This window comes from Strigops habroptila, chromosome 3 (assembly GCF_004027225.2).
Source record: "Strigops habroptila isolate Jane chromosome 3, bStrHab1.2.pri, whole genome shotgun sequence".
Lineage (NCBI taxonomy): Eukaryota > Metazoa > Chordata > Aves > Psittaciformes > Psittacidae > Strigops > Strigops habroptila.
In genome coordinates this window covers 73,486,676-73,512,570 of record NC_044279.2, presented here as the reverse complement: position 1 = coordinate 73,512,570, position 25,895 = coordinate 73,486,676, and the positions used below count along the sequence as shown (strand labels likewise).

Sequence of the window (25,895 nt, the reverse complement as noted above, 5' to 3'; positions counted from 1 at the left end):
ACAAATGCTCAAAAGACATCACCTTCTAGGGGCAGGGCGTGCACATAGGACTCTACATCCTTTTACCAAAACACAGTATTTGAGCTAGAAAGAGGGGCACAACAGCCGTGGTTCTCATTATAGCATTAGATGCCAGATTAATATATATATGTATACCTGTGGACATGTTTCCTAGAAAAAGCTATTTTGCCTATGGATATACACATATGCTGATGATTTTGTTGGGCGCTACGTGTGTACCCAAGGGAAGAATTATAGTGTCATGATTATTGTTTGGAAAACTTTGCTATTTTAAACCATGAAGCTGTGGGGTGAGGTCTGCTTCTATCTAGTTATCACTGGCATGGAAAGATGGGTTTCCATGGAAAAGGAGGCACACCAAATGACAGCAAGCACCTCTGCATGTTGCTGCTGCATCAGCCATGGTCTTGCTTCACTAGCATTGCAATGTTCACACGGAAATTGCCATTATCTAATGTTCCAGAGAGCATCCTGTGTGAACATCTACTATATGCAGGGAAAAAAGAAAAGTTTAATTGACTGACATGCCGTGTCTCTGCGACATTAGTGGCAGTTTAGACATTTTTTAATGTGTTGCAGAAACTGCAGAGGCTTTAAAAGACCAAGCACACAGGAGGATTTACACCTCAGAGTAATAAACCAGCTTCCTGCCGTGTTGGTAACTAGAGCCAAAACTGTGTTCTCTGAGCATGCCAAAAGCTACCAACATGGAAGATACTGGTAGATCTTCCCAGCACCCAATGTAGATACTTCAACAAAAGAAGAAGAGGTTAACATGCACTGTCAAAATAAAACTTCTAAAGTCTATGAACTGGGCACAGTTTCTGAATGGCATGCTAGAAAATAAATATATTAACGTCAATTTGCCATGGAGAAGGCAACATCTTTGCCTACTTCTTGCTATAGTTTTCAGAGACAGAGCATCGGGAATGTTGTGGCACATAGCAGATTTGTCTTGCTAACAGTATGCTGCAAAATAAACAAAGCTTTAACATTAAATCACACCCTCATCCCACCCCACCAACCCCTGCACTGTAGATAACCTATACATTCTCAGGATACAGTGAGAAATCATTCTATCGTACATATTTAATTATAATTTAAAAAGTCTAACTCAGACACAATCTCTGGCCAGTAGCGAAGTATCAACACATTACTGAAGTAAAGATCTGTTATTATCACTTCACTGTAACAAACAGAAATCAGCATCTCGAGAAGGGTCTCCAGGGGTATCATATCACAACCAATCGCACCAAATAAAAAAATATGCTAATTTCACAAATGGAGTTTGACAAGAAGTAACATCGCATTTGTCTTGGCGAAACAAAGCACGAACGTAACATTTCACAGGTATAGTTACCATGCAAATGCATGTTGAGTTTGTCATTGTTTTCAACCCCAAATCACGAGTAGCATGCAGTTCTCCTGCCCCCCCCCCACTGTATTAGAGATAGTCTGGGTAATGTACCTCTTTGGTGTAACCATAGCCTGTTAGGCAAGATTATACCACCCTAGGAAAGAATACAAGCAAAACTTGATCATATGTATGTTTACACAATGTACATTTTACCATTTAAAAAACCAAAACATGTTACATAGATCCTCAAACACAGCTCTGTTGAAAATGAAATTTTAAGCTTAAGAAATCATTTTTAAACTACAAGGCCACCCCGTTATTTTTTATGAACAATTTAAAAAGTTCCCACCCCTAAAAATCTGTCAGCATATTTCCTCAGCTGTAACAGTCTTACCCACTCTCTAATACAGTTGATCTTTGCTCGACAGCAATAACAGTTCTTACATTTCTTAAATGCATGAGATAATGGACTCCAGGATAGATATAGTTCTTAAATGTGTAACACAGGAACAAATTTGCCTTAAATGATCAATTGGTCAATTCGGGTGTTCCCTGGCACCACTGCTCAGTCAGGGGCTTCTGCTGTTCACTGAGTTCTGGCTTTTGTTGGCATCAAGCTCCACGACCACATGTGTGTGTGTTTGTGTGTTCAGAATTTGAGTACAACAGCAATTCACTGGATACTCTGGTACCCTGTTTGCTCAAAAACATGGAGGAGCTTCGTATTCCGCATTCCCTCATCCAGACGGGGCCGCAGCCCCAGCGCAGCACCTTTGGCCAACACGGAACTATTTGGATGCAAAGTAGAATTTTTTTAATTACTTTTTTGTAGTTGTTTAAGCAACTGCAATGGGTTTAAGCAACTGCCACAGCAGACTTAACTTGCAGGGTCTTTATTAGAGGGTTACCGTCTTCCTCAGCTTTACACAATGGAGCCCTTTGAAGAAGACAAATGAATTGACTGAATCCTTGTGGCCAACGTCCTCTGTAAGTCCTGTAGCACATTTTGACCAGACGTTTCTCCATTCTTGTCATACAACAGCTGTTTGAACGCTTCGTTTTCAATGAGGACCATCATATTTTTTAGAAAGTAGCCTTCACAATAGGAAGATAGTTCTGTGACTCCGAGAAACTACAAGAAGTGAAATTAGAGAAAGATAACCATTCTGATAAAACCCACTCATCAAATACAGTGCGTAAGAGCTGCATACAAACAAATACACAAGCTAAGCCGTTCAGACAGGCACAGTAATGCTTACTGATGTATTGTCTGGGAAAACATACTACAGAGCAAGTTTCATGAATGCCATCCTTAGTAAGGATGGGACATATGACTGCAGAAGCCTGTCATGCAAAGTTTCATGCTTTGAGAAATCCTTGGAGGGGAAATGGAGGTTTGTAGAGCACGTGGTTTGAGGCTGTCAGTATCTCACTTACTCTGGACACTGTGTCAGGGTAATAGGCAGGGACACCGTAATGTGTGAGCAAACCTTAAACGTGTGAGTGAAAATGTATGAGCAAACCTTGTATGACCCATACTGGTCATTTGATAGGTGACCTGTACTGGTCATAGCATCATAGAATGGTTTGGATTGGAAGGGACCTTAAAGATCATCCAGTTCCAACCCCCTGCCATAGGCAGGGACACCTTCCACTAGAGTAGGTTGCTCAAAGACCCTCGATCCTGTGGTCGTATAAAGAGTATAGCCATGGTATTCCACTATAGCTGTAATTACAAGCATTCAAGTGTAGAGAGCAGTGCTCAGCCCGTCCTCCCACCCAAGCTCCTGCTAGGTCCAAGCTCTGAGTAAAGAGTCTCTGGGCCAACCTGCTTGCACACCCCAATCTGGAAAGGCAGTTCTCAGCATCGCCTGAGTTCCTGCAGGTGGAGCTGAGCTTGCAAAGAAGCAACGACTAGAAATGGTACTACAGCAGGAGCAAGTTACTCAAAACCTGCTCCTGGCTGATTTGGTGGTTCCTGGCTTCATTGCCTGCTCACCTTATTCCCATCCTAACTGCTGTCTAACACGAGTTTCTTCCACGCTTCGGAGAGCAACATGGAAAAGCAGACAGCTGGCTCGCAAGCTGCGCTTAAACTGCGTGTGAGCTCCTCTGGCTCATCACGACCATCTGGCCTCTTCCACCACATACCATTATCTCATATTCACATAACAAACAAATGAAGCTACTGTGTGACAGGAGCACTCTGGGCAGAACAATCTGTGCTCAGATTAATCACCTGCACATCACACAGACCAGGAATCAAAAGATGGAGTGCCTTCGCTTCTCTGCAGACAGCATAATAGAGAGGTATCTGAACTAGCTTTAAATGTGTGAGTTCAGGTCCTGGACACCTTCTAGCTATAGAAGTATGAAGCTTAGCCCTGGTAATATACTGGAAGTGGGGTAAACTAGCCCATGCAGAGCTCTAGGGTGATGTGGCTTAACAAAGTCAAGATTTCATTCACAGCTAGCTTGGCTATCTCTGCAATGCACAACCCGCATCAGTGCAAACATGACCCTGGCCATGAAAGCCTCTCAAGGACACCATTTCCACTGCCACCATTGGAAGAGGCAAAAAAGCCTTCCAGGCTGGGGCCCTTGCAGGCAAACAAGGAGCTGGATTTAATCACTGGGTTTATTCAGTCCCAGCACCACTTGGTCTGCAAGTCCTTCAGACAGGTATAAAGTTCCGTATAAGAACCTTCTTCAATCAGGATGTAAATAACAGCTACGTTTCACAATTCAAACAAAACATGTGATTTTAAAACAAAATTATTCATTTTACTTTTAGTAACAGTAATAAAAATTGAGAAGTTCCCACATGATCTAGAAGATAAATCAAGTATTTTTCAAAAGATTCTTGCACTGCTCATTTTTTTTTTCTATTAGAGTAAATGCACCTGCAGATATACCTCATTTCTTATTTATTTCATAGGTGGAACTTTATGCCATTTCAAGCACTGATTGCGCGTTATCTGTACATCAAGACTTAACATTACTACTTTCTGTCAGAAATACCTGATAATGTGAATAGAGGTCAGATCTGCAGGGGTTTGGAGCAATCTGCGGGATTACTCTGTTCAATCAAACCTCCATGTCATGCTGCACCATTTTATCTTTTGTATAGACCATGTAAGTTTAGGAAAAAATCATCTAAGGAATGCTCTAAAAATATTTTGTTGCAACTATTTGTGTATCATTTCCATCTTCTGAATGAAAGTCTAACTACTAAGTACACAAAAGGAGGAGAAAAACTGAAACTAATCAATGTGGCAACCACCTCCATCAATGAACAAAAATAGGTTTTCCAGGTCAAAAAATGCCATGCTTTTATGCCTAATGACTTAGGCCCCCCCACAAGCTAAGTAAATAATTTGATTCCAGTTAGGAAGCTGCAAATCTCTCTGAGACATAAAATTCTCATTACCATCCTTGCATGGCTCTGAGACATTGCACTTTGACAGCATGGCATTTTTATGTATTGACAAGCTGTCACCAGCATTGAGTATATCACCCCAGTGGGCTTCAGGCAGGAGGAAACGAGGAATTGTAAGGGGACCATGCAGCTTGGAAGGTGGAAGAGAGGTGTCTTACTCACTTAGGTGATTCCTGTTGAATAACTCAGCAGTTTGGGTTGCCATGACAAGGGACAGATCTGCCACACGGTGGTACACTCAAATTGAATTTGAACCACTTAGGGAAGGAGGTGAGAAGTTGCCACCAATGCTCTTACACTACATGATTTAGGACTGTCACTATACTAGGTACCTATTAGCCACTCAGTCACAGCAAATGAATGACAAATCTTAGATACATAAAAAAATACTAAGCATATGATATATGTATGTATCACTACTTATCATAACACTGACCTATGAGTATGAGGACAGACACATAACATGCAAGCATATGCAGTTATTTTTACCTTGGCATGATTATAAATATCCACACAGTTTTCTGTATTAATGCTTTTTGCACAAATGATCTCACAGTGTCGTTGTAAAGCTTCAAGCTGGAAAAATTTAGCAGCAGAGAGAAGCTAAAAAAAAAAAAAGTAAAGGAAAAAATAGTCAAAACTGCTGAGCCATACGGAATCAGAGCTTGCTTCTTTACTGTTTCATTATATTTCTTTCTCTGCCCCTGCTTCAGTTAGCATGAAAGTACTGACAGTCAGAATGAGAAGGTTGCTTGGTTGCTTCAACCCTTTGCAGTCCTTTCTAGATCATACTGAGGGAAGCTGTCCATGGAATGACCACCTCAGGCTGCTCAGACCCATGTGCTGACTTTGGAATAGGGGTGGGGGGGGGGGGGGAAGAGAGAAAAAGGAAACGGCAGCTTGGAGAGTCTTTGGTCACTTTGCAAACATGATTCTGCAAGGAGGGATCTGCAATTACATTCCAGCAAAAAAGGGTTCTGGTTCAACCGTTCCCCAAGCTCTGGCTGAAACAGAGCATGTGGGCTGGCTGTGGGCATGTCAGCAGAAGGGCCAGGACCAAGAGGATAGAGGAATTCAAACCAGATGATGATGACCACCCTGGGCAGCCTTAAAAATGTAGAGAGGCAATAAACTTCAAATCTGTCATCTCAGCAGGCTCAAGGAAGTGGAATCAGATCTCCATATGCGCCTTGCTCTGGCTCGTGAGCAGCAGTAAGGTCATGTCTAGGCCATGGACACTGAAACACTGTCTGGCTCCACATTACTCCAAGGAGTGGGTGCACAGTGGGAAACAATGCAAAGGTGGGAACCAGCTTGGTGAGAGGCTCATGTCAGTGTCGTGTCTGTACTGCTGCACTACCATGGCTCTCCTTGCCATCTGGGCTCAAGCTGACCTTCCTCTTCAGCCCTGCATCCACACTATCAATATACTACCTGGACTGGCACTGCCTTGGGATCTGTGGCCATGATCTGAACCTGTGGGGTGAAAATAGCTTAAATTTTGATTTCTCCAACTGATTTCAGTAGTGCTTTCTGCTATTGCTCCCTTTCTTTCCTTTTACAGCAGGGAAAAGGAATTTCATCTTCTGTCTTTCCATGTTAAGTCATTGCCTCTTGCTTGCTGCTCTTGCTTAGGAAGCAGGCTGGGGTTCTTCACTGCTTGACACCTTGCTCTAACCCAGCCAGGTCTCTTAGGCCAAGCTGTTCAGGTGTTTAGGCATTTATACGGCCCTTATCATGGATAGCTGCATGACAAAAAGCTATCCTGTGAATTCCAAAAGGGCTTTCATGCCACTAGGTAGGAGCACTGGGGAACAAACCCCTGAAACTTTCATGACATTATTCTGACTTCTCCTATGCAGTCTGCTCGAGCTCTGCTTTAATCCCATAAATAAATCCAAGTGTTGAAAATCTGCAGTGCTGATGTGATAGCAGCCAGCTGGCCCCAATTATGAATTGCAGCAAAGATTTCTGTGGAGTATTTCTGGTGCTTCTTGTTATCTTATTTGTAATAAAGCAAGTTGCTAAATGCAGTTTTGAAAGATAAAGCCAAATCCTATTCCAGCTGTCTCTGTGGCTCGAGCAGTCACGTGCTGGTTTGTAATTACTGTAAACTGTGAGGAACCGTGGCTAGATCTGTTATCAACAGATCAATCAATCAGTCATACATTCTTGAGTCACAGAAGTTTTGAGATGTCACAAAAGTAGAGCAAACTGCCAGCTGAACTGCAGCACAAGCTTTTTAACAGCCTAGGTGGTAACACATGCATCTCTATAAAGCTGTTGCACTGCCTCGTCTAAGACTCCTTATTTCAGGGAGGGTAAGAAATTCAGGAGCTTCTTTCAAAACTACAAGTGAAATCATATGAGATTTCATACAAGGTATGAGCATCAGTGACCTTGTCCTATAAAGCTCAGAAGGTCAATGTGGGTATGCTTAGTTAAAAATCCACCACCTGCACCAGAGAGGGGTAATTTCAGTCCTGACCGGTTCCATCCTCTGACTACCAGCAGGGTTGGTACAGATGTCCCTGTACCCATCAGAATTGATTCACCCCAGCCACTTGTACCCCAAAGAGTTGCTCCCAGTCTGTGGTTAGCAGTACTTTGGTAAAAGCCAAGCCTTGCACGGATGCCCCAGGCAACAGTCACAAGGACAGACTATCTAATGCAGGCAACAATAAAACATCATGGTGGCAGACTATAATCTGTATGCTAGCTTTTTAAGTAGCTCTGATTTTAGTATTTACTTATTTCGTATTTATTGATTTAGTCCTGTATTCTTTTTGGCTGCCATAATTTCGTGACCGTCCACAGGAAACTCCCTCAATGGCTATCAAGAATTTGCTCTAATATCTCTTAGTTCTATCTAGTTGGGGTCATTAGGCTGATCATAGCTGGCAATGACAGCACACAGTATTTGGGAGAGGATGACTTAACATCCACAGAGGTTGTGGATGTGCGGCTACATTGACAGTTCAGTCAGCTTCGGTTGGCTTGGTTTGACTTTCACAAATGGGCACAATGACACTGGATGTTTTAAATCCAGTGAGAAAGGGGCAAAGAAGTCTCTGTAGCTCAGGGAGCAGCTTAAAGTTTTATTCAGAAAACTTGGCATGCTTGAAACTGAACTGAACTGTGACTCCAGTGGGATTTCTCCCGTGGTTAAAGCCTAGTACATGCCCAAGAATTCTCCTGAGTGAGGAACCAAACTGGATGCTTTTATGCCGTTGAGATGCGTCTGGACATGTAAGCCTGAACTAATAAACATAAGAGTGTGGCAGAGGGAAGCTGACTGGCCCAGTTGGAGCAGAGCACCTCACCTACCAGGCTGAAAGGCAAGAGGATGCTATATTATGCTACTGGGAGTTGATTCCAGATTTTGGTAATGCCAGCTTTGCATTTCCTTGAAAGAGCCTCTCAAAGCATCTAACTATATATTTTTATTTCAGACACTTTTGGGGGGCTTGATGATCATAATTTTTCTACTCTCTCTTCTCTAACAGTCAACTTCATACTGGCAAAAGTTATAACAGGTGACTGTCAGAGAAGGAGACTGAGAGTCTCCAGGACTGCAGACAGCGTGGGCACTGCTGGCTCTTACAGGAGTGCTCGTGGTGTCTTGCTCAATGGCCACATGCCCTGTGGTGAACAGTAGAGAGATCACTTAGCATTGCTCCCACTGCAATTAAGATAAATGTCTCTTACCTCCATAATTTCATTATTTTTAATCAGGAGTGACTCTGCACCTCCATAATAAAGATACTGCATAACCAGCTGTAATAAAACAAAGGAAGTGTTTATAAAAAGCAATCCGAGACACCAGGGAACAGGGAGTGATGTAAAGATTGCAGGCAATACCCAAGGCTCTCCAACACCACCAAGCATTTGTAAAGAAAACTGGCCCAAACCTCCCAATTTCAAGATATATTTTGCCACTCTCTCTCTCAAAGTACATCACTGACTCAGGAAAATATAGCGTACATAATGGTTATTCCCTTATTCCTTCCCTAGCAATGGCACCCCCACCTTCACCCAGCTGTGTGTGGGCATGCATGGATGATGAGAAAGAGTGGGGGAGGCTCTGCATTGTAATACAAGCCAGCTAAGATCCCTCTGCAGTGAGCTTCCAGTAAGCCTAAGTTACTGTAGACAGCTGGGAATTATCTGCAGCAGTAGCAGTCTATACGTGGAACTGTCTGAGCTCTGACTCAAATAGAGGGAAGCATATACATGTATATGCTTTGGAGTCAGAAGTCAAGCTCTGTATTTTCATGGCAAAAAATTGATTGAACGATGCTGCTAAGGAACAAAATGAACTGTTTCTCTTCCAAGCCTGTCCATTAAATATAGAAAGAGCCAGCAAGAGAAAAAAGAATCAAGTGCTTTACCTTGATATGCACTGCTTTGTCTGCATAGCCCGTGTAAGTAGAATACATACTATTGAATCTGGTTGGGCACAACATTTGCAATCAGTAGCACTCTGCAGCTTGGTGTATAAATGCAGATGAAACCTGTACTCATGAAACCACTACTCTGAGCTATGTGTTTACCAAATACACACATAATATTTTGGACAGGGCATGTACAATGTTCCTATTACATGTTCCATTCAAATTCAATGTGAGAATTGACTTTACCTGAAAGATGGGGTACTTCACATAGTTGATCTCAATACAAGTACTATCAGATGCAGGCTTGCTAGACAGCAGTGCTTTAAACCTAGATAAAAAGGAGCAAGATTGAAATACCAGCCCAATTATCACTGTGAAAAGGCACAGTGAAGTGGAAGGACAGCATCAGCTCTTGCAAATACAATACACTGAAATGAATGGATTTGTCACTAAAACGCATCAAGATTTACATACTGACATAAAGTTCAAACCAAAAGGAAGATGCCACTCTTTCAGGAGATTTCAATTTGAGATTTTTGAAAAATATGTCTAATATCACAACAGAATAAAATGTACATAAGAAATTCAGATTCTCTAATGATGCATATTACAAAACCAAAACCATTGTTTTCTCTCCCCCCCCGCCCCCCGCAACATGATCTTTTAGGAAGACTTGCAACATTTAAAAACTGCACACCTTTTTTTGAAGGAGATAAATTTTGGCCTATGTCCATTATGCTGCTTTAAAAAAAATGTTTTGAAACAAAATATTAAAACAGCTACACTAAGACTTTTAATGCTTATATGTAGGCTCAGTACAATTGTGTAAGAAGAGGCAGCAGAGAAAACTGGATAGGTTGCTGTTCTCTGATTATCAAAACCTGAAATTCAGACACAAGTTTCCAGCAAAAACCCCCACATTCTAAGTTAATAATTGCAGATTTATGTGGGACATATCTATATGTAGCAATCTATTTCTCAAAACCAGATATTCCCATTTGATCAGAAGGCAAAAGTAGGAAATACGCTGTCAGAAACATCTGCCCTTGTACTTCCTCTTTTTGATAATTCACCTGACCTTCCAGCAGTAGTGCAAACCTTGGCTTATCTATCAAGACAAGCATTTACTGGATGGTAAACTTTTCCACATCATGATCGCATCTTGTTAATTAACATACAGATAACAATTGATTTGCTTTTACTAGTGTCAAACTCTATTATGAACACAATTTAGTAGGTTTAAAGCTGGACCAGGTAGAACATGTTTGTACCTCTAACCAATAAGCTCTAAACCAAAACACCCATTTCTTAACAGATGGCAGAGCTAGATACTGCAGTTGCTTTATGCAAACCTCTTTACTCTGTGGTGTGGGTTGGCAGCACGACTAGCATAGGTTCCCACTTTGCTCAGCTATCCAAACTCAGCGGCTTGTCCTTGCTAAATCTTGAAACAAGCTCTTATGGAGGACCAGCTAAATTTGTGTCAAGGCACACCTTTAATTATAAAGCTGCATACAAATAAGGTTTGGGTTGTGCTGGGTAACCCACATCCAGCCTATACAGTATGATATGTTTCATAGTTACTTGATTTTATTTTAAAAGGGTCAAATGCTGTCAACGAAAGTAGCGACAGGAGTTTGTTTTTGCTGGAGACTGCCTATGCCAATGCAAGGCAGGATTTGGCCACTGACAGGATAAATCATTAGGAATAAAAATACTAAAAGACTCCTCTACGACCAAGAGCTGGATGCAGCAACGAGCTCCATGCATATGTGCCTTACTGGAATGAAGTCAGATGCATGGCCAGAAGCATGGATGATTTACTGAGTGGGATTCTAGTGATTACAGTACTTGTTAAACATCCTGCAGATCAACCAGAAACAAGCTGCTGAGACGTTCTTCTTAGGAAAAATTTGAAGACTGAGCCACTAACCTTCAAAGAATCGTAACAGAAGAAAACAAAACAAAACAACAAAAAACCACAACCCCGCACAAAAAAAACAAAATAACAAAACCAAACCACAAAATCAAATTCTGTTTCTGTTACAAAACCAGAAATGCCTCTTTATTTTACCTTGGTGATGCAGTAAATAGCAACACTCTATGTGCATAAAATGGTCTTCCTTCCACCAGAAATGTAACATCTGACATCTCTTTGTTGTTAAGAAAATGAGGATCTAGAATCACAAAAAGAAGGAAAAAAAAAAAGCCAATAACTTCGGTTTGGAAGAGGTCATGAACGTACAGAATGTTTTCCTGGTTTGATAAAAGATGACAATAGCGTAAAAGGATATTGTTTTTAATGAGTAAAGCCTATGAAGCTATTGTGGACAGCCTGAGACCCCAGACAGCCAAGCGGAGTTCAGACCAAGGGAATTCAAAGCTTTGAAGTCTGTGAGGACCCTAGCTGACAGCCAGCCATCCCCTTCGAGCGGAGCTGGCACAGCCTCCCAGCTCTGCTGCCCAAAGCAAACTGCAGCTGAACGGATGCTGGAGGGCCCTACGCTTATTTATACCCTATTACACCCCTCTCCCTGCGTGGGGAAGTCTTTACGCCAAGGGGAAGAGGGTCCTAGAAAATCTCCTGGTCTTCTCTCAGCCTTGTTAAAACAACCCGGGCTCTGTCAGCAGGCAAGGAGGGCTGTGCCACCCCGGCATCACCCACAGACAGCCAGAGCATTTTCATATGTGGACAGACATTTGGCTCCAGGCTTAGATCCCAGCCTAGTTATCCACACAGCCAAATCTTTGCAGATTTATGGTCCCACTCTTAACACACCTGATGACCCTCCTGATTTCAGTGGGAGTTTCAGGTAAGGCCCTTTTTCTAGTTCTGCCTTTCAGATTCAGGTTTTTCTCTGACTTGTGCCCACTCAGCATGCAGACAGGACACAGACTTCCCACAGCTTTCCTTGGAGAACCAACGAGCACCTTCAAGCCATGCTTACCTAGGCGAGAGGTCTGCTTGCGTTTGATTTCAACGAGCTTCGGAATAGGGTAGGGTCCATAGCAATGAGTGAAAATGACAGAGAGCTGCTGGCTGATCACTTCATTCTAAGCAAAAGAAAAACAAGTATATGCAATGTAAGCTCAGTGTGCAAAGTAACATCGTTATGCCAAGGAGATGTTACATTGTTCTCAAGAATTGCCTGTTTTGAAGCTGAAGAATGTGATTGCTGAAGCTTTATTGAAAATCAGATTTTAGGATTATCAGTGTTTGTTAGAAACTGCAATTCTCATTTACTTGATTGCTATGTCTCCTGTAAGACTCAGTTAAAATGAAAGGTCCTCTCCTTGGACCAGAGGTCTTCTTTTCCAAAAAACCTCCATAGCTCCTGTCCCTTCCATAGAAACAAAGCTCCTTTACAACAGTGATTTCATTTCATTTGCAGACTTGCTGTACTGGAAAATGACTTTTTGTTACTCTCTAGAAAATGGTCATCGATCACATTTTAGAAAACCAGAGCTACAAACAGATACAGCTGTACAGCCTGCATGCATTTCTAGAAGCAACAATCTCACAAACAGACCCTCCCCTACAGAGTGACCAAAGCATCGTAGTCTGCCACTGAACCTCCTCCTTCATTCCCAAATGCTTCATTAATGTGCTCTTACACCACTAGCACTGGCCTGGGTGCCACTGTGCTGAGGAAGCCACAAGACCGTAACAGAACCAGGTCTAGTTTACCCATTCTGGCCTTACCCATTTCTGCCCAGACTATGGGTTTAAGGCACCCATGGGACACTTCCCTAAGTGCTAAGCAACTTGAGTGTTTGTATGCCTAAGCTGGAAGGATAGTGAAATGGATTTAGTGCTTAACTACGTAAGTCACCGCCGAAAGCAGGATTCAAAAGCTTTGGCAAACTTTTTTGCCAAAAAAATCGTGCTTTGCTGATAACAGGAGCAGGTCTAGCCAAGTTCAGTGGTGCCACATGACGATATCTTTTAACTACACTCTTGGTTGGTGATTCCCTTCCACACCAGAAAACTGAAGAGGCGAGGCAGTTAGATATGACAGGGTTCAAAGCCAAGAAAATAAGTGGGTGAGGGACAAAAAACCCTAAGTCTTAATTAAAAAAAATGAGGAGCGTAGATGTTATACTTAAAATATCTCCAGGTTTATAGAGCAGAAATTGAAGCTTTCCTTTCTCTGAGCACATTTCAGCTCAGTTTTAACAGCGGTGCTCCTTAAATCCCACAAGGGACAAGGAGGAGCAGCAGAGATCCTGTAATGACTCCCTTACCGCATCTGATCAGATAGGGTGGGAAAGGGTAGAGCTGTGTCCTCACAGGCACATGCTGATGTCAAAGGAAATTACACGTGCTCGCCCACAGGCGGGAGTTGGTTCCTATTACTACGTCAAGATGCAGCATTGAAAGAAATGGTAAGATAAGAGAAACACTGATACTAAGAGACACCATTTAGCACAATGCACGGACCAGCCCTCAGAGAGGGGCTCACCACTGTGGCTCCGAGACAAGGAGGATGCCTCACACTGGGAGCATCTCTCTGTTCAGCATCTTCCAGCCAGAGCTCTGCAAAGCGCTTCACAAAGGGAGTGAGTCACAGGGTGAAGAGAAAAGGAAGGTTTAAGGCCAGATTTAAAGGAGGAAGTGACTCAGCTGCCAGGAGGGCTGACTGGGAGAGCTCTAGACAGACAGGGCAGAAAGAGCAATTGCTTCTCTGCTCGGAAGGGCTGTGCCGAAGCGCTGTGGCTGACTGAGTCAGTCAGGGAGGAGTGTGTCTGGGGGGATGCTGATTACCAGCAGGGCAGCTCCCAGTTGGATCCAGCAGATGCTAGGAAGTCAGTAAATACAAGAGAGGATGGGAATAATTCTGTGGCTCAGTGCAGAGGGACGCTTCTGGAGAGGAGAGGCGTAATTGGAAGAACAATGCTCACCTTTACCCACGGTGAATAAAGTAGAGTAACTGCACTAAAGAGGATAGCTACTGGCAGCTCCCTCTTGAATATGGCAGGGTGCACAGGTCCTGTCTATGCCACTGAGGTTTTAGTGGGGCCATGAACTCACCAGTCACAGCCACAGCTGTGCCTGGGCAACAGCTTTTTAAAAAGGCACAAATACATCAATAAAAAGAACCCATCTCCTCCTTCTGGGGTGCCTGTGGGAATGCACTGATGGAGTATCTGAGTATTGACCTCCCAGCACCTCATTAGGAGCCAGAGGTCTCACTCACCAGTCTGAGCTATAGCACCACGTACCAGGATGTCCAGGTGCACTGAGACCAGGGAAGAATGAGCAAAACCCAGTCACAGAGGTGGGAGAAGATCCCTACTCGTAACTCCAACCAAAATGATGAACAGGTTGGCACATACAGACAACCCCATGGGAGCCTGCCTATGTAGGCAAGGTGCTGCCAGCTCCCTGGGTCACCAACAGGGCATGAACCCTGTGGTGTGCAGATACAAGCCCATTATAAAGCCACCTTGCCACTGACTGCCCACAAGCCTGTGAAAAACACAGTGCAAACATAGCTCTAATTAGCTCAAGATGTGATACATTCACATAAGAGATGCTTAAAAACCTCGAGACACAGAACACAGATGAGACAAAAAGAAGAGACTTAAGGACTGGCACATCAAAGAAAGCGGGGCCATCAGACAGACAGTGGCTCGATGCATTGCGGAACTTCAGACCTCCAATGCAGGACACTGATCTCATTTGGCAGAGAGGAGGTTTGGAGACCTTTGGCTTCTGTCGATAACATTAAATACTTGCAATGCATGCCACTGAAAGGCTAAAAAATGTGCTCACCTAGAAAGCTCATTTAGAGCCATCACTAACAAACAGCAGCAAGTTTTCTCCCTGAGACACAGGGAGGGGAGTGGTGAGCTATTACAGCACAGAAAGCTCGCCTCCCACACCACCCCGCATGCAGCCAAGCTCACAGGGCTGTGGCTCTGGATCTGCTCCCCATAGATCCTCTGCTGGCTTTTACCAACAAACCAGGCAGAAAGAGGCAGCAAAGAGGAAAGAGAAAAGCAATGCTTTGTGACTAGATGGCTGGGGACAAAATTGGCTTTTTTTAAGCCAAATCCTGCTCTTGGAGCAGGCTGAGCTGGGATGCCTGTGAAGTAACTGGGAACAAATGCACAAGTCCATGACCTAGGGCACCAGCATTGCTCTAGCAGAGAGGAGGACATGTCCAGCCTATTCAGTCTTCCTCTTTGCACAGTGCCCGCACTGGGAAGCTCAAAAGATGCTCTAGTTACCACATCCATCCTATTGAAGCACTGAGCTGGATAATTCTTCCCCTTTTATCCAATCACCCTACCAGCTGACTGTGAAAGAACAGCTGTAAGAGCTCGTTGCTGCAGTTGTGGGTGGCAATATTAACACCAGAGGAGCAAACCAAAGTTTGTTTTCTTAATCATCACAGTTTGATGTTGGAAAACACTGTGCCAGGATGTGTGAGGCTGAGATCTGGAGCGAGGCCAGGTTCCTTTCAGACATGGGCGTTCATACACAGTCAAAGGGAGCTGATGCGCATATTCTGCTGTAGGAGGGGGAAGAAAGCTTGGCATAGGATACAATAACAATATTTACCTAGCCATAGGGGTAGTTTACAGATAGGCGAGAGGGAACAGGGAACAACAGTGAATCTTCTGAGGGAGTTGGTGCTTCCAGCAGAGAGTTGGTTGGTGAGCAAGCAACTTTGCTTTGTAGACACAAGCGGTCTCCTGACTTAAAAGCATTCTTCAGCAGAGATCTAAAGGAATTCCCCCGCTCCTGGTGAATGCACTTGAACTGTGAGGGGAATTCATAAATTCTTTTGAAGCAAAGCTGAAGGTTTTCAAGTTGCTGGAACAGAGATGACTAGTTGATTGATGTGAAAAGAGGTGAAGACCTGGGTGGGGAGTGCAGGGCTGTTTTTTCTTGAATGTCCATCTGGTGAAAGTCTGTGGCAGGACTCAGGAAAGGCTCCTCCAGACTTCAGCACATACCCTAGGAGTGCTTGTTCCATTTCAGCTTACCCAGTTCAACCCAGCCTAGCCATTCTGGGATGTGGTCCTACAAGGTACGAGACACAGTTGGGAAACGCATAGCTAGTTCTGTCCAGTACCTGTGGAAGGTATACGTCATTTTGGTGGCTATGCTCCAAACTCTCAAGGGAAGAACTCTGGTAGGATTCATCAGTTAGACTAAGCTTTTACTCTTCTCTGATCACACTGTGCTTCACTTGCCTCTTTGTCATAGGCTCCCCCACTCCCACATCATATCTCTCTGGACTACTGAAAACCCAAAGCCATTAGTTCCCCTTACTGCCCTACAGATATCCCACCACCTCCACATGGCTGCTCTCTACAGAGGTAACAAGTTAGGCTGATTTGCTTTGCCTCTGAAATCCCAAGCAGGCCTTTGGGTTTTCCTTCCATTGATGTTACCCTCACTAGCTCTGCCCCATTAATGCTGTTTTAACCTAAGTGTGCCAGGCCCTCAAATTCCTCTACCACAAAGCCCCAAAACCAAACATTAGGCAGAAAGGTAAAACACTTTTTTTTCTGGGCTTGGTATCTGCCTGTTAATACACATGTTCCAGCAAGCGGAGAAGCCACGCTGCTCATAGAACAGGGGCGCTGTCAAAGGCATCTTTTCTCTCCCTGGTCCTGAGGGGGACCCTGCTCTCTGCTAAATGCAGAGTGGCAGAACACTTTCTAGTCACTCATCTCACACACGGTCCCCAGCAGCTCTTCCAGCAGCAGTGGAGTCTCAGGATACCCCGAGCCCATTAAGGACACATCCATGAACTTCCTCAACGTGCTGGGATACCCTCTGTTTATCAGGTCTTTCTGGGAAAAGGGGAGCATAGAGTGAAGCAACAGAGAGGGCTTTTCACAGACCCCCAGCCCTGAGCACTCAAACTCCATGAAACTTTCTTTGCCATCTCTCAGAACTTTTTCCATCCTTGTGTAGGTATTTCCGCTACAGTCCTCTGGCATAACTCACTTTTGCCAGCTGCCTCAAAACGGATTAAATGCCACTTTAGAGGGTCAGTCCTCGATGATTAAGTAGCATACACATAATTAATACTAGTCAACAGCTGCAAAGGTAGGGAAGCCCCAGAGGTTGGAGATACAGTTAGAGGCAGTGAACTGCACAACAAAATGGGTTTTGTTAGTGCCAGGCTCAAGTCCTTCCACTGCAAATACAAACGGAAAAGAATTAATCACAGGTAAGGCACAAATGGACCCTTCAGTTCGCTTCTGGGAAAGCTGCCAAGCCTCTCTTTCAAAAGGCTCTTTATACCACAGCTGTGCATTGTATGTAAAGAGCTCAGATCCCCAGGCACAGTCTAATCCCTGGGTGAGAGCCCAGAAAAGGGCAGGTGTCACATCCATGGCATTTATTTACTGTAAATGAAGAAACCGCTCCTGCCTCTGGCAGGGAATCATTTTAGAAGGCAGGCAGAGGGTAAAAAAAAAAGTCAAACCTGTGTTAGTACAAAGCAGAATCTGTGTTACAAAAAAACGAGATGGGGTTAAGAGTTATTAACATGCCACTCGGTACCTGGCGTTCGCATCTCACATGGGGAATGCACGATATACATGTGTGGATAACTTTCATCCTGGTTATTCTGAACTGTTTAGACACAGAAGTACTACAAATGACAACAGGCAATGTTACAGATCACTGCAATTACTTGAGAACAGTGAAACCTGCCTTCTGAAATCACTCAAAGCCCCAGCCAAAAGATCAATCACTGAGCGCAAGCTGGGCACTAGCTGACACACAGAAGGGCATTAGCCACTCCATGGAACCCATAAGCAGGCACTTTAGCATCCTGGAATGTCTTCAGGGTTATTTTTTAGTGCAGGTTTTGGTGTGTCTGTCTCCTCTGTGGGAAGTCCACATTTTATTTCAGTTAAAGTGTTTCAGTCATCAGCCAAAATACTCAATTTTCAGGTGTTAATTTTTTCAAGAAAGGTAAAATATTATGTGCAGAACAAATGTTCTAATGAAACTTGTCATTAGAGTAAACCCTCAATTTTCTGTTGAAAGGCAGTTTAACAAGGAAGTAAAGTTTCACCCAGCATAGAGGGGTCTTTCCTGGTCCCTCTCCAAGCAAGAGAAGCATACACAGCACCCTCCTAGGAGAAGGCTTTCTCTAGGAGCTGATTACAACCCAGTGTCTTCCCAAGTGCCATACAGGGTTCACCTCTCCTCTAAGCCCTTCCTGCAGAACAGGGTAGTCTGACTTCATACAGCAAAACACAGCTCCACTCAAGCCTATCTTAAAATATTCATTTCAGCCCATCATGAAGCAAGGCATAAAAAGGGGAATTTTCCAGCTCCTTCTTGTTCTAGTGCCACTTTCTAGGTCACGTGCAGACCTTGGAGGAAAGCTGACGTTTCCTGACCACCATGCCTGGACTTTTTAGAACGGACACATGAGCTGAGTCTGTTGACATTCTCTGAGGAACCTCTCCCGACATTTGTTTTAGAGGGATTAAATCCAGAAAGATCCCAGCAATAAAGAAACAGAATGCCCATCTCAAGCCTCAGCTTCTGAACATTTTGCTGCAGCAGAGTATGCAGGTGTTTCAGCCTTTCCTGCTGCTTTCTGTTCACTGGAGACATGAAAGGCAGAGGCTACATGCTGCTCTTTGTGAAAAAGATATATTAAAAAACACCCCAAAGTTTACTTTCTAAGATATTTTGGATTCCAAGTGGCCAAGTTACTGCTGAAAAGAGTACTTTAGCTTTAAACTATACAGGCTTGGTTTCTCAGGATACCCACACGCCTTTTGGAGTTTTAAAACCTGGTTACTGTTTTGAATTGTTATTTGTTCTCAGTGACTGTCAACACCAGACTGATGGCTATTATTCAAAAAGCTTAGCCTTCCAAAAGTGCACTCCTGCAGGTTCCTTCAGCTGCCTGTAGATACATCTGTAGAGGTTGGGAAACTGCAGGAACTGTAAATCCTGAGGAAACATCTTTGCAAAGTAGTTTCCTGCATCTTTCAACAAGCCTGGCTGCACCGTGTGATCAACACCTTGCTAATGGGCTAGGTTTTAAAATAAATGACCTTGTCACTGACACAAACTGATGGGAAGGATGAAGAGAAAGCTGCAGAACGCAACAGAGGCCATGGTGATGAAGGAGCCCTTCCATGACTTTTCAAGGTGATTTTGTCTTGGACAATACACTGGCAGGAATACTCATAGTCCTATGCCAAGTTTTCCTGGTGTGAAACACCTCCAGTGTCAGGCAGAGCTTCAGAAAACGCTTCAGCATGTGCACTCAATGCACATGAGGACTATCACGCACACTTCAGCGATGTGTGCCCACAAAGGATCCAAAGTAGTGGCAAATAGCAGATCCTTGCCCATGCCATGGCGGGAGGGAAGGGAGAAAGTTGTGAGAGATTATTTGGAATTAAAAAACTGCATTTTTTTTTTTTCTCAAAAAAATAGGCCAAGGACAATCTGATGTAAATTGCTGCATGCAGAAAAAGCAGTTGATGGAACTGGCTCATAACTACCAGCAACAGTGCTGGCTCGCCTGCATGGATGGAGCTGCGTGATTTTAATGACAATTCAAGCTCACGCAGAGCTCCAGAGTGGAAATCTAAAACCAACCTCCTCTAAAGGCCAGATGTGTTTAACTTCCAAGGTTGTGGTTTTGAGTCTCTCCCTTTTCAGGTTGTGGAAATGTCAAGATCAAACTGAAACAGCTCCACGATTTTCATAGAGAGAGGACAAAGAAGCATCCCTGCACGTTCAGCACATTGTTCTCAAGAGACTCTCCCTGCAAAAACAGGAAAGCTGACCGGTAAGCCTCCACCTTAGGCACTATAAGCCCACAGATCTGGGTGCAGCCTCTGCACAGCTCTTTTAAAAGTGTCTGTTTGGAGGAGGGGGAGAAGGGGGCAATCTCAGAGCTGTGGCCAGCCCTCAGGCACATCCACTCATCAGGCAAATACAGTTCTCTGACATGAGGCAGGAGGTCAATCCAGTTTAGAGCCAAGCTCAGGAAATGCAACATCAACCTCAGCTGGAGGCAAAGGAGAGCTTCCTGTGAGAAGTCTGGGGGGCATTCCCCAGGCCACGAAGAGCACAACACAGATACCAACAGGCAGGAATTCAGCTGCATCTTCTTATCTTTCTTCTGCAACAAGATCTCCAGTGTCATCTTAGCCTTGAGGGACTCAACTCTGCTCTATGTAGCAGCTGAAGTTTAGCTCAGGGCTACTCACTCCTAGAAGTGTCTCTCCGGCTTTTGTCTCATGCAGCCCTGTCCAAACCACTTCTAGCAAGCTGTGTTTGTGGGCTTGTCTGCCAAAGAGATTCAATTCATCCCAAAATGGCAGCAGCACCTTTTCTCCTCATTTGGTGGCCCAAATCTACCACCATGTCATTGACATTTTCAGTGTCGGAGCTTTCCTGGTTTGAGTTTTGCTTGCTCTTAGGAAAGTGCCTTACACTGAGCTCTCCACGTCCTTTCCACTGATGCTGCTTTCTCTAAAGTACCTTGTCTCTGGTCTTTAGTTTGGTAAAGACACAAGCTCACTGCGCAACAGCAGGAACCATGAAGGGAGCAAGTGCAGAGCAATTCTCTGCCTGTTCTTGCAGCTCTGCCTCGCCAGCATGGAAATATTGCCACTCTGCTCTCCATCCAATTCTCAAAGGTGCAGCTGATAAAGACATTTAAAAGCATGAAAGGAAATGAAAGCACTCTGTCCCACTGGAAGCCACCAGGAGCTCAGTATCGAACCTTCATTTGTGCTTTTGGAAGTCTTCCTCCAGGGCTTTAGTGCAGCAATGAACAACCAACGTGCAATCTATTCACTGTTCTTCCCTGCTTATTTCACAGCTTGAAAAGAAACAATGAAACTATGGCCTTCAGCTCAACCACTTTTGCCTGATTTGCCAATTTTTATTGCTGTTCTGTGTTCCAGCATCAGGACTTCTCCTAATTTTACTTTTATTTCTACTGTCAGCATTCCAGCACATAAATGGGAGCGAAGTGCCACCCTGCAGGACACCAGCATCAGTGCTGGCTGGTGCAGTGCTGCCACATAAACCCTCACATCTGGACCTGCAAGAACATTTTGTCTGACAGTGCAAAGCAAAAGGTGGGGCAGAAGGTGTGCTTCCTACTCTGTCTGTCTTATCCAGGTCGTCACAGCTTCTGAGGCCGGGACTGTCACTTTATGAGGCGCTGAGAATCTGCCTGCTTAATTACCTCAGTTTCCCTGTTCGTAAAGGGAGGTAAGATCTTCCTCAATGTCTCAACTCATTAATATTTGCAAATTGTTCTGAGAATATGGGATAGTTGGAACTATTTCTAGGAATGCAAAATGCCATTTCTATTAGGTGCAAGTTGCCATGCTATTAAAATATACTGAGCATCACAATATGTAGCAAATGGGACATCTTGTTTAACTCAGCCAAGAAATGCTAAGTGGCTTTGTGCTTCCTAGTTGCTTATTTTATACTTTTTGCCCTGAAAAACTCATTAAGGAAAGGTACTGAGCCAGACTGAGATGTTAGCAAGAGTCGTAATCTCTCTTGAAGTTCCCAGCCCACAGGGAAAAGGATGTCCATGTGGGCAAATCCAGCTCCTCTCCCCACAGCTCTACAAAAGGCAGAGCTTTACAATTTGCTGTCGAAAAAGAGGGATGTGAACCGCAGTTACAGCCCTTCTGCACCTCTTAAAGGAGATTTCCAGTGTGTGGGTATACATAAAGAACAGTCTCTGCTCTCAGCCCTTCCAGAGACGGGGAACAGAAGATCCTTTGAATCTCAGCTTCCTTCTACCGAGTGAGCAGGGAGAAATTTTATTGGCTCATTCTCCTACAAATGAATTTATTTTGATTCCTTCCAAAGGGTTATATAGAGTCTGTCCTCATTTCTGTCTGGGAGAGCTTTGTGAGAGGCCATTTGGACAAGAGTACTGCAATAATTCATGCCATTTGCAGACAATTTGTAAACCCTTACAGTGTCCCAGAATGATTAATTATTTTTCTAAGAATATGAAGCAGTGTGTGTGTGTTTGTGAATATGCATGCTCATGAAGAGTGAAGACAGGCAGCTCTCCTAAGGCCCAAAGGCAGGAATAAAGATCAGCACAGATTCCTTCTTTGTCATGCAGGGGGTTTTGTGATACTTCAGTTTCACCCCGCCACTTTTTAGGTTTTAAGTGAACCCAAAGCAGAAGGTAGCAGTGTTATTTGTTTCCAGGTCTCCTACAACAGACTCAATAGACACAGTCTAATATGTCCCAAAAGTTTTATCCTGTAAGTAACTTATTCTAACAATGATCATTGGCCTTGGCTTCAGCCACCCAGGAGGAGAGCAATTAAAGACACCCCCAACCTAGATTACAAGGCCTAAACTGAATGTCCATTGAGTTTTCAATACGATTAATTTTATATCAGCTTTCAAACCAAACAGCATCTTGCTGGCAGTTTCTGGATGAACAAACATTAACCCAAGTGAGTTCAGAACAAGGAATCTACAAATCTTAGGATTTGGAATTATTTCCTAAAAGCTATCTCAAACATTCTCCATAAATACCCATCCAATACAAACTAATCCCAAAGGGAAGACTCATGGGAGCAAATATCAGAACAATTGCTGGAACAAATGTTAAGGATTTGCTCGGACTGTAGTCCAAGCCCTCTTTTGCAGCAAAATAGAAGAAATAAATCCATGTAGGCTTTTACTAGCTATACTAAGTCTGGAATCTTTTAGTATTGAGTGCTTATACCAGAACCTCTCCCCTTTTCACATTATTTAGGCTTTTGCTGCAGGTACTAAAAATTATTTGCTCCTTGCTGTTACATGCAGAGTTGGGTGAGAAATGTTACTTATTTCCCAGTTCAACAATTAGAAGACCATACCAACATGATGCATGAGAAAAAGAACAGCAATCAAACCGTTTTGATGCTTTTCATCACTAAAATGATTTTCTGGCAACAGTAAAGTTGACCAGGCATTCCTTGGGAGCAACTGATTGTCAGGAGGACCAGTAGAGAAGAGAATGATGGTTATAACAAGTTTTAAAAGGAAGTATCCATCCTTCACTAGGTAAGACATTTTCCTCTCCTGGCCCGCCCCATGATCATCGCCTTTGCTATTATACTTCATACCCAGTGGTACCTCCCTCAAAAGGTTTTGTTAGTCTGATTTGTCTGGCTAAGAAAATGTCAGCTAAGAATAAATCTGGGAAGGCTGCAAGTACAAACACTTACACAGAAGATTTAAAAAAAAATTATCCTGTTCTGTGCTTCTAGAGACCAGTGTCCCTACATGCCCAAACCCCACATGAAGAGAAGAGAAAGTCATGTGCGAGGTTAAACAAATCCAGAGTAAATATGAGTATTAGCTTTGTTGTATGGTCCTGTAAAACAAGCTGGGTAAAGTTACTCTTTGGGTTGGTCTGGTTATCAATATCTCTTGCCATACCGCAGTGACCTGTTTGATGTTAATTTCACCGCTACGCATCAGCTTCTGTTGTCTCTCCAGCATAATGTTAGCATCAGTATTAAGCTGTTCTATCAAGAGATGCAATTAGCTTGTTTTTAACCCATGCTTCCACTGTGAAAAAAACCCTGAGATATATAATACAAGTAATAATAATAACCCTATACACTCTAAACAACCTTTGGGACAGCTGTGCAAAAACAAAATTGCAAGGGATGGGAATGAAGCTGATTTCTTTAAAACGCATAACTTATCCTACCTTGCTGGCTTTAAGTATCTCAAACATCAGAGGCAACCCTTGCGTGATGAGCTCCTCTGTGTACTCTTCTTCCTGAATGGACTTGAATTCCTTTAGCAGACACTGGATGAGAGGTCGTCTGTGCTGCTGGAAGGACGTGCGCAAGGACTCCAACCACGTGTGCAGTGTCCAGGGAACACCTATGGACGGAGGGCAAAGCTCATTCCCAGCTTTGGGGAGGTGCCCTTCTGCTTTTTTACCTTTACTTATGCTAAGATTTTAAGCAAAAGCTGCCAAACAACCCTAGAAATCAAATTCCTACTTAACCCCGAATGAGAAAGCTGGTGGTTATACGGACATCCCAGACCTATTGCACAGAGGCTTTCCTGAAAATGCTAGGAGAAGACTGTGGTCTCTCAGCTCATCTAGCTTTCAGCTTCTCTGCTGAGACTGCCAATTTGTGGTAATTGCTGTGGTGCTCTGTGATGCAAAAGCCTTTTGGAAACTAGATTTACACTAGCTCATTTGTTTGAATGCGGCCCTGGAGAGCTATTAAATGGCAAAAAGCCCCCAATTTTGGCCACTACCCACCTGGATTCAGACTGGTGGTCTTCAGATTAAAACTTTCTTTAGTGCTACTCCATGTCCTCTCCTGATCATTACTATTTTCCCTAAACAACACTGGGCGAGTTCAGCAGATCAACCTTTTCAAGCAGTTTGTTGTGGCAGAACCACTCTCCAGGAATTTAAAGGGAACTGCTCCCATGCAGTGAGTGAGAAAGCACATGGAGCTAAAGTACCTCTGCAGGCTTTACGCTGGATGTGACCTAGTTTCTGCTCTTGCAGGATGAAGCGGGAGGAGGAAACGTGAGCCTCTCATTTGGCTGCAAAAGGTTTTTCCTCTCATTTTAGCAAATGTCCAGTGCCTGGAGAGCAGCCTTGTTGCTCTCCTCCTGTTCACTGCCAGGGCTTTGCCTGCTTAGCCTACTCGGCGAGCCACTGCTCAGACCGCTGCGCACCCTGACCCATGCCACATATCCCCATAGCTGGAGCACTGCACCCGGCAGAGGCATACCAAGCACTTGGGTCTCTTTCTCTGAATGCAGATCAATGGGGATGGTAAATACACAGTCCAGACCAATTCCCCTCCACGCTACGCAACCACCCTCCCCACGGGCAGAAGCAACTTCCCAGCAGGCTGTTATGATGTTCAAAACCTGCACTGGCAGAGTTGGCACACCAAGAATCCGGTTCCCAGCTCCTACCCTCAGAGGCTCACAAACTCCAGAAAATAAAGATGTTTTAATGGTGGACTGCTTTACAGAAGAGTACAGAAGAGGAGCTGTTAGAGGTGGCACAATCACTGAGCCAAACACTGCCTCAGAGCCTTATCTAATGCTCTGCCATGCAGCAGTGAAGATGGCTGCTAGTGGAAATCACTCTGTCCTGCAGAAATGTACCAGTGGCCCCTGAATAGGGTATGCTGTAGAGCTGAAATGGGCTGAGAATCTGCCAGATCCCCCATCACCTTCTGCTTCCACAAGAGTTGAGGAAGGTGAAACCGTGGTCAGTTTAAGCAACATCTCATCAAGAGATGCATTTCTTTCAGTGTTCCTTCCCCAGAGGTAGAGGAGAAAGGTTGCCGGGACTGACCTATGCTCCGTATGTCAATGGTCACATCCACGTAGCCGTGCTCGGCGCTGTGGTACATGGCCTCCTTCAGGGCTTTCAGCTTGGCCTTGCTGTTGCGGCTGGCGCAGAGTGGAGCTGCTGCTGAGTCGGGTAAGTCTGTCCCCTCAGCCAGGATCTCCTCCAGTGACAGAATATCGCTCTTCTCCTTCTCTGGCTGAGCAAGCAGCTTACGAAAGACGTTCCTGTCAATCACAGCATGACAGACAGAAGGAGAGAAGGAAGGAGAAGGCAGGAGAGCAGAGTCAGTGGCTAGGCTTTTGTTGTGCCCAGCATACTCGCTGCAACATGGCAAGTTAAACACC

At 44.0% G+C, this 25,895-nt stretch overlaps 1 protein-coding gene across 2 annotated transcripts in view; it reads right to left on the bottom strand.

The window, feature by feature from the left end:
• Positions 1-1,090: 1,090 nt before the first annotated feature.
• The window catches only part of BTBD11 (BTB domain containing 11), a 173,727-nt gene continuing 148,922 nt past the window's right edge, over positions 1,091-25,895 (bottom strand). For both annotated transcript variants that reach the window (XM_030479855.1, XM_030479857.1), the window contains 8 exons: positions 25,555-25,775; positions 23,923-24,101; positions 12,160-12,265; positions 11,286-11,388; positions 9,458-9,539; positions 8,526-8,594; positions 5,307-5,420; positions 1,091-2,510 (listed from right to left, as the gene is read on the bottom strand). In XM_030479855.1, the coding sequence (XP_030335715.1) occupies positions 2,301-2,510; positions 5,307-5,420; positions 8,526-8,594; positions 9,458-9,539; positions 11,286-11,388; positions 12,160-12,265; positions 23,923-24,101; positions 25,555-25,775 (1,084 nt within the window). In that variant the 3' untranslated portion in view covers positions 1,091-2,300. The remainder of the gene's footprint in view (positions 2,511-5,306; positions 5,421-8,525; positions 8,595-9,457; positions 9,540-11,285; positions 11,389-12,159; positions 12,266-23,922; positions 24,102-25,554; positions 25,776-25,895) is intronic.